This window comes from Ovis canadensis, chromosome 1 (genome assembly GCF_042477335.2).
Source record: "Ovis canadensis isolate MfBH-ARS-UI-01 breed Bighorn chromosome 1, ARS-UI_OviCan_v2, whole genome shotgun sequence".
NCBI lineage: Eukaryota > Metazoa > Chordata > Mammalia > Artiodactyla > Bovidae > Ovis > Ovis canadensis.
Window position 1 is genome coordinate 51,527,928 of NC_091245.1, and position 12,763 is coordinate 51,540,690.

Sequence of the window (12,763 nt, forward strand, 5' to 3'; positions counted from 1 at the left end):
GTAAAAGACATTTGCTCCTTGGAAGAAAAGCTATGACAAACCTAGACAGTGTATTAAAAAAGCAGAGACATCACCTTGCCAACAAAGGTCCATATAGTCAAAGCTATCGTTTTTCCAGTAGTCATGTACTGATGTGAGTTGGACCATAGAGAAGGCTGAGCTCTAAAGAACTGATGCTTTCGAACTGTGGTGCTGGAGAAGACTCTTGAGTCCCTTGGACTGCAAGGAGATCAAACCAGTCAATCTTAAAGGAAATCAACCCTGAATATTCACTGGAGTCAACTTACTGGGTATTAAAGGTAGCAGAGTATCCCACCACACACTATGCCACTTGGGCATAAGGATTATTTTGAGCTGAAGGCAACTGAGAAGTTGTAAATAGAAGAGCTCTTAGCCCTCATCCTATTTCCCTAAAAGCAAGCCATAAATTTTTCTCTTAATTAATTTGTTTCTTAACTGTGCTGGGTCTTCCTTGACGTGCGAGGGCTTTCTCTGGTTGCTGAGAGCAGGGGCTACTCTCTAGTTGTGGTGCACAGACTTCTCATTGCCGTAGCATCTCATATTGTAGAGCAAGCGCTCTAGAGTACATGGCTTCAGTAGTTGTGATGCAGGGGCTTAGCTGCCCCTGATAGCATCTAGGATCTTCCTGGACCAGGGATCAAACCATGTACCCTACATTGGAAAGTGGCTTCTTAACAACTGGACCACCAGGGAATCCCAGGACATAAATTTTTGAAAGTGTCTCCCCTTTCCTCTCTCCCAGGAAGGACAGAAATTAATCATAGGAGGCAACTTTGATCCTTAACAGCTCAGAGATGGCACCAGAGAAATCAACATAAATTTCACTGAACCTAGCCCTTATATAACGTTAGTTTCCACATAATATTTGCTCAAAGTTCTTTTCCTTTGCCTTGTCACTTCTTGAAAAAATGTATTATTCTTCTATTAGATGCCATATAAGCCCAAGTTCTAACCACCACTTTGAGTTACTCAGCTTTGAGTGCTCCCATCCATATGTGCAGTGCACCTGCTAACAAACTTCTGTTTTCCCTTTTTGATCTCCTATTGGTTTTATTTACGTGGACGCAGCTAATGAACCTAAGATGGGTAGAGGGAAAGTCATTTTTCCTTTCCTACAGTATGAATCCTAGCTCTGCTACTTTCTCTCTGTATGTCTGAGCCTTATTTTCTTAAATTGGAGACAGTAATAATATCTACTACATCAAAGGAAAGCTATGACAAAACTAGACAGTGTATTAAACAGCAGAGACATTACTTTGCAGCAAAGGTCCACGTAGTCAAAGCTGTGGTTTTTCTCATAGTCATGTACAAATATGAGAGTTAGACCATAAAGAAGGCTGAAATGTCTTAGAATTGATGCTTTTGAATTGTGACACTGGAGAAGACTCTTGACAGCAAGGAGATCAAACCTGGCAATCCTAAAGTAAATCAACCATGAATATTTATTGGAAGGAGTGATGCTGAATTTGAAGCGCCAATACTTTGGCCACCTGATGGAAAAGAGCCTGATGCTGGGAACAATGGAGCACAAGAGGAGACAAGAGTGACTGAAAATGAGATGGTTGGATGGCATCACTGACTCAATGGGCACGAGTTTGAGAAAATTCTGGGAGATAGTGAAGGAGAGGAAAGCTTAGCATGCTGCAGTTAATGGGGTTGCAAAGAGTTGGACATGACTTAGTGACTGAACAATAACAACAACATCAAAAGATGAGGATGTGTGTATATATATATATATATATATATATGGTAAGGAGAGATATATATGTGTATGTTTAGAGGGGAAATAAAGAAGAAGGAGGCAGAAGAGGAGGATTAGAAGGAAGAAGATGCAGAGGAAGGAGGAGAGGAGGGAAGGGAAGGGGAAGAGAGGGAAGGTAAGGGAAGAAAAAAAAAAAAAAGAAATGCAGATAGGCTCCAGGACCCCAGGCCTATATTTTCAAATGTTTTTGGTTATGGAATATTCTTTCATTGTATAATCACACAGGCTGTGCCTTCCTGATGCCAAAGTATCAATTTCATCAAAGTAAATACATCAGTTCAGTTCAGTTCAGTTCAGTTGCTCAGTCATGTCCGACTCTTTGTGACCCCATGGACTGCAGCACACCAGACCTCCCTGTCCATTGCCAGCTCCCAGAATTTACTCAAACACATGTCCATTGAGTCAGTGATGCCATCCAACCATCTCATCCTCTGTTGTCCCCTTCTCCTCCTGCCTTCAATCTTTCCCAGCATTATGGTCTTTTCAAATGAGTCAGTTCTTTGCATCACGTGGCCAAAGTATTAGAGTTTCAGCTTCAGCATGAGTCCTTCCAATGAATATTCAGGACTGATTTCCTTTAGAATGGACTGGTTGGATCTCCTTGCAGTCCAAGGGACTCTCAAGAGTCTTCCCCAACACCACAGTTCAAATACATCAGATACTGAAAAAAATAAGCGAAATTCTGGTCTCTCCCCGCAGAAGTGAACAGAGCCTCTGCCCACACAAGACACAAACTCTTCCCTGCCTCCCCTACATGCACCTCCAACCTCCTGGAGTTAGGCAGCCCTCCTCTAAGACAACTCACACAGAGTGAAAGTGAAAAGTCGCTGAGTCGTGTCCAAGTCTTTGCGACACCATGGACTATACAGTCCATGGAATTCTTCAGGCCAGAATACTGGAGTGGGTAGCCTTTCCCTTCTCCAGGGGATCTTCCCAACCCAGGGATAGAACACAGGTCTCCCACATCGCAGGCAGATTCTTCACCAACGGAGCCCAACTCAACAAGGGAAGCCCAACTCAACAAGGGAAGCCCAACTCACATAATACTCCTCGCAAAACAGTGGAGGAAGGTGATCAGGGAGAGTCCTCCTTGCAACAAAGTTGCATGAGGATCAAAACTGAGTAACAACATTCAATGGATATTTTTGCAAATTTTCCTAATTACATTCTAAAGACTTTAACAAAACAACAGCAACAACAAAAGAAAACAGTGCCATGCATTACCGTATTTAAATATGTTTTCTTGGTCATCTTCCCAGACATCTCGCCCTGGTTTTTCTTTACATTCCATTTCTTCCACAGCAGTTCTCACTTCACTGAGCCCTGCGTGTAGTTCTTGAGCTGAAGCAATGACTGAAGCTGAGGCTTTGCTCCCCTCCATATCTCTCCTTCTTGGTATCAGGTACTCTCTATCCTTCCTCAGTTTCCCCTCACCTTTCTTCTGTCCCTCTTTTTTCTCAGTGTTCTTTTCTTTCCTGGGTTTTGGAGAAGTTGATTTTTTGTCAAGGCCCATTGCAATAATGCACCTAGGAAAAACATTAACATAAAGTGTGATTAATCTTTATGCACAGCAGAACCGCAAAGATCTTTAGACTACTTCTCTTACCCCAGTAAGAAATGTTACAAGAAACATATTTATCATAGTGTACATAGTTAATTACAAATTAACTACTTTTTCCTTATTAATATAACAATCTTGTAAGTAAATACAAAAATATTCTTAGTTTTACCTACAATAATAAAACAAGAAAAGGAAGTAACTTAATAACTATGAATTATAGTCTCAAACTAAGCTTTGTGCCTTAAAGTATATTTTTGGCTCTATCACAGAGTCAGATAGAGAGATAGATACATAGATATTTAAGTCTTTAAATTAGAATTATGTGATAAATGTACATTCAGGTTTATCAGTAAGAGGAAGCTGAGATAAAAGTTATCAGAAGACGTCATTCAGTCTTTGATAATTTATTATTCCAACATCACAATCAAAAAAAGACATATATAAGGTTGAATCTAAATAATTGATTTTTTTTTTAAGAAACACAGTCAAATATTTTTGCACCCTTTAAAGTACTCTTGCCTGGAAAATCCCATGGACGGAGGAGCTTAGTAGGCTGCAGTCCATGAGGTCGCTAAGAGTTGGACATGACTGAGCGACTTCACTTTCACTCTTCACTTTCATGCATTGGAGAAGGAAATGGCAACCCACTCCAGTGTTCTTGCCTGGAGAATCCCAGGGACAGAGGAGCCTGGTAGGAGGCCATCTATAGGGTCGCACAGAGTTGGACGCGACTGAAGTGACTTAGCAGCAGCAGCAGCAAACAAATACTTCAGGAGCCTGAATGCTCATTGTAATAGAACTGTCATCATTACTTTTAGAATGGTCTTTTGAAGCCTGTGGGCTTCCCTGGTGGCTCAGACAATAAAGAATCTGCCTGCAAACCAGGAGACCTGGGTTCCGATCCCTGGGTCAGGAAGATCCTCTGGAGAAGGAAATGGTAACCCACTCCAGTATTCTTGCCTAGAGAATTCCATGGACAGAGGAGCCTGGTAGGCTATAGTCCATAGGGTTGCAAAGAGACACAACTGAGCAACTAACACATAACAACTTTGAAACCTGTACCACAAACTTTTGTTGATTTTTGTTTGCAATAAGTTTTTGTGTTTTGAAAATGGTAATGATCTCTAGAGGTCATATGGTCATTCAAATTCAAATCTAGTGAGCCAGCAGATGATATGAATGTATTAAGACATTAAAAAATATTTTAAAAAATCAGTTATAAAAAAGTTAAGCTCAATAAATTCTTCTATAGTTTTTTCCTGTTTCTCAAGATAACATCAAAATAGGGATTGTAATTATGATAATATACATTAATAAATATGACTATGATAACAATAAAAGTATCAAGCGCTCCTTCTGTGCCAATCTCTTTGCTAAGTACTTTGTATACATGATCTTATAGGATACATTCCCCTACAGACCAATTAAGAATTATCATCATCACTTTACAAATGAAGAAACTGAGGCTTTAAGGGTTCCGTGACTTGCCCAGGTTCACCCAGCAGGTCAGTGATGAAACTGGATTTCAGCTCATGACTATTAGAGTCCATCACCTCACACTGAAGTACACCCATATTAATAAATTACAGCTACAGTCTTCTCAGATGACTGCTTACACAGACAAATGTCACACGTCTGGGCTTACCACCAGGGCAAGTACTCACGCTCTCACCAGAAACTAACACAACGTGGAGAAGTTTTTACCAAGGCCTAGAGACAATCTGTAACCCAAAACAGGTGCCTGGTAGTTACTGGTCTCCCTACTCCTCCTCTAGAACTTTACCCAGTTCTTTCTCTCCATGTCACACAACTCTTGGTGAACTGAGCCAATTAGAGTGGGATTAGAATGTAGTCAAGACTTGTCAGTCCAGGAAGAATCAAAACAATATGTAAAAATCTGAAAATCATCTCAGTGTGAATCAAAACTAATGGCAATCTCTTCAAATGAAGATCGTACTAAATTTCAGCCATCCCTAGACTAGCAGTAGCAAATATGAGGGCTTAGTTAATCATTTATCCTTTCACTATCTCCCCATAAAATAAGGCTAAATGGATAGGCACTCAAAGTAACTATCAGAGGCTGTGAAAAATGGGATAATAAGAACACACTTACCTTACCCATATTAGCATGATAAAGTATTTCTCAACTATAATGATGATGTACTCAGCACATTGCTTTCCTTGGAATAAAGGTGTCATGAATCTTCAAAGACTATGATTACTACCATTGCCTTCTGTTCAAGCTGTTCTTCCCTTATCAATGGCAACACCAAATCCATTGATTTGGAGCCTCTGATATGCTGTTACTTTTAGTTTATGTTGTGACTGTGTAGAGGCTTTGATGCCTCCCTACTGCCTGTGCAGACGTTTTATGGCCCATCTGCTTAAGGGAATTAGACAAACAAAGTGGGTAACATCTGTGCTCTCCTCGTCACTGACTACCTATTTGACTTCTGAGTATAATTTGAGGTGTTGATTCTGATTACTGAAGCTCAAAGCAGTATGCATTCTACTTGGTTAGGCAATTTTTCTTCCTGTGTTTCACTTTAGCAACTGAAAATAACTACCATGCCTCTTCAAAGAGGTCCCATGATTGAGGGATGGGTACCAATGTGGAACCTCCACACTTTGGTAATGAACACTGCTGAACTTTTCTTGTTTTCTAAGGACCTCAAAATAGGTATTCCAAATCACTAATTAAAAATAGAACACCCTATTGTTTTAGTTGCCCTCCTTCTCATAATAAAAGTTCAAGGAACCGGTATTTTTTAAATGAATTAAAATGAACTTCATTTTTAACAAACTGGGAGAAGGAAAGCACGTCTCTCAAAATAACTAAAGAAAGGTATTATTATGGGTGTGACAAAAGTTACAGATTATCGGTGATATCAATCTCCTGAGGGATAGTTTTAACTTTTACTGGAGTTCTGCAGTGTTGGTGCTTCTGGAATAAACAAAGTCATCTCAAGTAGAGCAGAACCAAACAAGCAAGGCTGTAGCCCTCACTGGTCCATCCCTGCCCCATTTAAACCAATCTGCATTGAATCGCCTTTCACCTGAGCTGCAGTAGGGACACATCTAATGACATCACATGTTGTTCTTGGGACGTTCACAGATTTTATTCAGAGAAATGATTATGAAGCTAACAAAACATTGAAAACCAATGTCCTATGAGAACTGTGCATTTTAGTTGAGGATCAAGAGTTACCTGGAGTAAGAGGCAAATTCAGCCTTGGAGTACAAAACGAAGCAGGTCAAAGGCTAACAGAGTTTTGCCAAAAGAAAACACTGGTCATAGCAAACAACCTCTTCCAACAACACAAGAGAAGACTCTACACATGGGCATCACCAGATGCTCAATACTGAAATCAGAATGATTATCTTCTTTGCAGCAAAAGATGGAGAAGCTCTATAAAGTAAACAAAAATAAGACTGGGAGCTAACTGTGGCTCAGATCATGAACTCCTTATTGCCAAATTCAAACTTAAATTGAAGAAAGTAGGGAAAACCATTAGACCATTCAGGTATGACCTAAATCAACTCCCTTACAATTATAAGGTGGAAGTGACAAATAGATTCAAGGGATTAGATCTGAGAGACAGAATGCCTGAAGAACTATGGACAGAGGTTTGTGACATTGTACAAGAGGCAGTGATCAAAACCATCCCTAAGAAAAAGAAATGCAAAAAGGCAAAATGGTTGTCTGACAAGGCCTTACAAATAGCTGAGAAAAGAAGATGCAAAAGGCAAAGGAGCAAAGGTAAGATATACCCATTTGAATGCAGAGTTCCAAAGAATACCAAGGAGAGATAAGAAAGCCTTCCTCAGCAATCAATGCAAAGAAATAGAGGAAAACAACAGAATGGGAAAGCCTAGAGATCTCTTCAAGAAAATTAGAGATCTCAAGGGAACATTTCATGTAAATATGAGCACAATAAAGGACAGAAATCTTATGGACCTAACAGAAGCAGAAGATATAAAGAGGCAGCAAGAATACACAGTTCAGTTCAGTTCAGTTCAGTTGCTCAGTCGTGTCTGACTCTTTGCGGCCCCATGAATTGCAGCACACCAGGCCTCCCTGTCCGTCACCAACTCCCGGAGTTCACTCAGACTCGCATCCATCGAGTCAGTGATGCCATCCAGCCATCTCATCCTCTGTCGTCCCCTTCTCCTCCTGCCCCCAGTCCCTCCCAGCATCAGAGTCTTTTCCAATGAGTCAACTCTTTGCATGAGGTGGCCAAAGTACTGGAGTTTCAGCTTTAGCATCATTCCTTCCAAAGAAATCCCAGGGTTGATCTCCTTCAGAATGGACTGGTTGGATCTCCTTGCAGTCCAAGGGACTCTCAAGAGTCTTCTCCAACACCACAGTTCAAAAGCATCAATTCTTCGGTGCTCAGCCTTCTTCACAGTCCAACTCTCACATCCATACATGACTACTGGAAAAACCATAGCCTTGACTAGACGGACCTTAGTCAGCAAAGTAATGTCTCTGCTTTTGAATGTGCTATCTAGGTTGGTCATAACTTTTCTTCCAAGGAGTAAGCATCTTTTAATTTCATGGCTGCAGTCACCATCTGCAGTGACAAGAACTATGCATAAAAGATCTTCAACCCAGATAACCACGATGGTGTGATCACTCACCTAGAGCCAGACATCCTGGAGTCTGAAGTCCAGTGGACCTTAGGAAGCATCACTATGAACAAAGTTAGTGGAGGTGACAGAATTCCTCTTGAGCTGTTTCAAATCCTGAATGATGATGCTGTGAAAGTGCTGCACTCAATATGCCAGCAAATTTGGAAAACTCAGCAGTGGCCACAGGGCTGGAAAAGGTCTGTTTTCATTCCACTCCCAAAGACAATGCCAAAGAATGCTCAAACTACCGCACAATTGCACTCATCTCACATGCTAGCAAAGTAATGCTCAAAATTCTCCAAGACAGGCTTCAACAGTGTGTGAACCGTGAATGTTCCAGATGTTCAAGTTGGATTTAGAAAAGGCAGAGGAACCAGAGATCAAATTGCCAACATCATTGAAAAAGCAAGAGAGTTCCAGAAAAACATCTACTTCTGCTTTATTGACTATGCCAAAGCCTTCGACTGTGTAGATCACAACAAACTGGAAAATTCTGAAAGAGATGGAAATACCAGACCACCTGACCTACCTCCTGAGAAATCTGTATGCAGGTCAAGAAGCAACAGTTGGAACTGGACATGGAACAATATACTTTTCCAAATTGGGAAAGGAGTACATCAAGGTTATATATTGTCACCCTGCTTATTTAACTTATATGCAGAGTACATCATAAGAAATGTTGGCCTGAATGAAGCGCAAGCTGCAATCAAGATTGCAGGAAGAAATATCAATAACCTCAGATATGCAGATGACAACACCCTTATGGCAGAAAGCAAAGAATTAAAGAACCTGTTGATGAAAGTGAAAGAGGAAAGTAAAAAAGTTGGTTTAAAACTCAACATTCAGAAAACTAAGATCATGGAATCTGGTCCCATCACTTCAAGGTAAATAGATGCATAAACATGGAAACAATGAAAGACTTTATTTTTTTGGTCTCCAAAATCTGCAGATGGTGACTGCAGCCATGAAATTAAAAGACGCTTGCTCTTTGGAAGAAAAGCTATGACCAACCTAGACATCATATTAAAAAGCAGAGACATTTCTTCACTAACAAAGGTTCACCTAGTCAAAGCCGTGGTTTTTCCAGTAGTCATGTATGGATGTGAGAGTTAATGAAAGCTGAGTGCCAAAGAATTGATCATTTTGAACTGTGGTGTTGGAGAAGACTCTTGAGAGTTTCTTGGGCAGCTAGTAGATCCAACCAGTCCATCCTAAAGGAATCAGCCCTGAATATTCATTGGAAGGACTGATGCTGAAGCTGAAACTCCAATACTTTGGCCACCTGATGCGAAGAACTGACTTATTTGAAAAGACCCTGATATTGGGAAAGATTGAAGGTAGGAGGAGAAGGGGACAACAGAGGATGAGATGGTTGAATGGCATCACTGACACGATGGGCATGAATCTGACTAGGCTCCGGGAGTTGGTGATGAACAGGGAAGCCTAACCTGCTGCAGTCCATGGGATCACAGAGTTGAACATGACTGAGTGACTGAACTGACTGACTGAATAGAGTTTATTCATAAATATCAAAACTGTTTTATTTGTTGACGTTGTTCAGTCGCTAAGTTGTTTCTGACTCTTTGAGACCTGATGGACTGCAGCATGCCAGGCTCCTCTATTCTTCACTATCTCCCAGAGTTTGCTCAGATTCATGTCCATTGAGCTGACGATGTTTTCTAACCATTTTATCCTCTGCCACGCCCTTCTCCTTTTGCCTTCAATCTTTTCCAGCTTGAACATTTCAGAGAAAGAAGCTAGAGGAAACCAAGTGAAATCACATAAAGAATTGTACAAATGCTCATAAGAATTGAATAGGAGAGTAGATGTCGTCAATCAGATTTTGGTACTGATTATTAAACCTCCATAGAAAGTGTTTAGGACCAAACATTTTATAGCTTGGATTTATACAGCAATTCCCAGTGAGTGCTACATGTTCACACATGTGTGATTGTATGCGAACTCATTAGCTTTCCTGTGAGTTAAACAGAAATGTGTTAAATGACTTGCCCACAAATATGGAGAATGTATATTTGACTTGGAACAGAAAAGCAACTGCAGGTATGTCCTAAGTACACCTCAGCATTCCTACTACTTGCCCTAAACCATTCACTGTGCCACTTGTACCTCTTCTCTCACCTATAATTTCCAGATTCTTCCTCCCTTAGCCTTAACCTCGGCTCATAAATTCTTGTTTGACTAGAAAATAGAAAGAATCAGCAGAGAACTTCCAGGTGGTCCAAAAACATCCACCAATTTACATCTCTCTCTGCCCTACAGCCATCTTTCTTCGTGTTACTTCATCTAAGGCTAATACCTTCTTTCGAGCCCCGGATCCCATCTTTTCTCATCTACTGAAGCACTAAATGTCTCCCTCTATATCATGCCTGATCAATGCTTTCCTTTCCTCAGGTATTAATCCCATCTATCAGCTTTTAACCATATCATAATATCTCCAATCTTAAAAAATACTAAGCCCCTCTTGGGCCCCTGCATCCTCCCTCCTGGCTGCCACCCAATTCCATCCTTCAGAGCAAAACTCCTTAATAAGAGCTGTCTATAATCTCTGGTCTCAGCTCTTCTCCAATTGTGTATTAAACCCACTCCAATCAAACATGCACTCCTACCACTCCCTTATAGCAACTTGTGTCAAGATCACCAATAACCAACACATTACCAAACCATGCTCAGTCCAGAGTCTTCACTTTGCTTCACCTAGCCACACCTTGGACCCAGTTGATCATGCCTAATTCTTTAAACATTTTGTTCATTTCCAGGACATTGCTTTCTCTAGGTTCTCTGTCTAATCATTGGCCTTCCTTCCCTAGGCTTTTTTCCTGGTTTCTCTTTATCTTCCTTCCCTTTGAATGAAAGTGACAAGAGCTCATTACTCAGACATATTCTCTTTCTGCCTTCCATTCTTAAGCAGATTTATCCCATCTTATGACTTTAAATGCCATCCATATGTAAACCATTCTCAAATTTATATCTCCAGCCTGGACATCTTGCCAGACACCAGATTAACTGATCCAACTACTTATTCAACATTTCTACTTGACTCCAACTCAATGTATCTAAAACCAAAATGCCTTCTCTCCATTCCCAAACCTACATTTTCCAGTCTTTCCTGTGTTAACTGGGCATCTTTCAAGTTGTTCAGGCTAAAAACTTTTCAATCACTCTGACTCAGCTCTTTATCTCATGCCCTGCATCCAATCCATCAATAAATCCTATAAACCCTACCTTCAAAATTCATCTAGAACCTAATTTCTTATAACTCTTTCCACCATTCTCTTGCCTCTAGATTAAAGTAGTTTCCACCATTTCTCTACCTTCCCTAGTTTATTTTTTCCATAAGAGCTACTGTCAGATCATGACAGGCCATTGCTCAAAATCTACCTTAGATGGTTCCCATCCCCCTCAGAATAAAAGTCAAGGTCTTTGCAGTGACCATAGGACTCTGCATGACTTGACCCCACTGTCTCTTTGACCTCATCTTCTATCACTGTCCCATTCCTCATTTGTGCTCTGACCACACAAGCTTACATACACCAAGCATAATCCTGTCTCACACACTTTGTCTATGCTTTTCCTCTACCTGAAAACCTATTTTAAAAAGAGAACATTTTTTTCTGGTTTCTGCTTGAAAGACATCAGAGAGGCCTTTATTATTCATCCTACACAATAGAATACAGCCTTCTGACCCCTTTACCCCTTACCATTCCTTTTATCTCCCTTGCCTTATCTTGTGTTTATCACATTTATTACCATCTCATATATATTAAAAGAAGACAAAGCACCAAGAATTGCTGCCTTCGAAGAACTGTAGTGCTGGAGAAGACTCCTGAGAGCTCCTTGGACAGCAAGGAGATCAAACCAGTCGATCTTAAAGGAAATCAACCCTGAATATTCTTAAAATCAGTCCTTGAAAGGACTGATGCTGAAGCTGAAGTTCCACTATTTTGGTCACCTGATGCAAACAGCTGACTCATTGGAAAAGTCCCCGATTCAGGGAAAGATTGAGGGCAGAAGGAGAAGTGGGCATCAGAGGATGAGATGACTGGATGGCATCACCAAGGCAATGGACATGAACTTGGGTAAACTCCAGGAGATGGTGAGGGACAGAGAGGCCTGGCATGCTGCAGTCCATGGTGTCGCAGAGAGTCAGACATGACTGGATGACTGAATAACATACATTAATTGGTTGGTGTACTATTGGTACATTGGCATTGATTTATTGGTTTATTACTTGCACTTCCCCAATCAGAAGGTGCTCCATGGGTCAGATTCTTTGGTTGGTTTACTCCCATGTTCTATCTTGGCACAGAATCAATTAATTCTCCATGAGTATTTTCAGGAGAAAGTTAAACAAAGCCTGAAAGAAAATGTACTGATCTCAAATAGAATGTCCAATATGAAGACTGATAAATACTAGTCAGAAGTGACCTGTTTACATGTATTTTTTTTACGCCTGAGATTGAAACTAGTGGCATGAAAGTGATCATTGGGATACACAATAATGCAGGCATAACTCTAATATACATAACCTATAATATCCAATTGTATAAGCTGGATGCTTGACACATGCTCTGGAGCTCAACCCAAAATCGATTACTACAAGGAATGAGGTGGGAAAAAACTTCCCTCTTTCCTTTTAAAAACAGAACTTAAGCATCACGAGGAAAGGAAGACTTAGAAAAGAAATAGAATTTGAAACACCACCAGCTTTTATCCCCACTATATAATACAACTGAAAATCTACTTTTCATCTTATAACTTTAAATACA

General features: G+C 40.5%; 1 protein-coding gene across 2 annotated transcripts in view; it reads right to left on the minus strand.

Moving 5' to 3' along the window:
* ERICH3 (glutamate rich 3) overlaps positions 1–12,763 on the minus strand; it is a 126,837-nt gene that overhangs the window by 36,944 nt on the left and 77,130 nt on the right. For both annotated transcript variants that reach the window (XM_069594765.1, XM_069594755.1), the window contains one exon: positions 3,008–3,309. In XM_069594765.1, the coding sequence (XP_069450866.1) occupies positions 3,008–3,309 (302 nt within the window). The remainder of the gene's footprint in view (positions 1–3,007; positions 3,310–12,763) is intronic.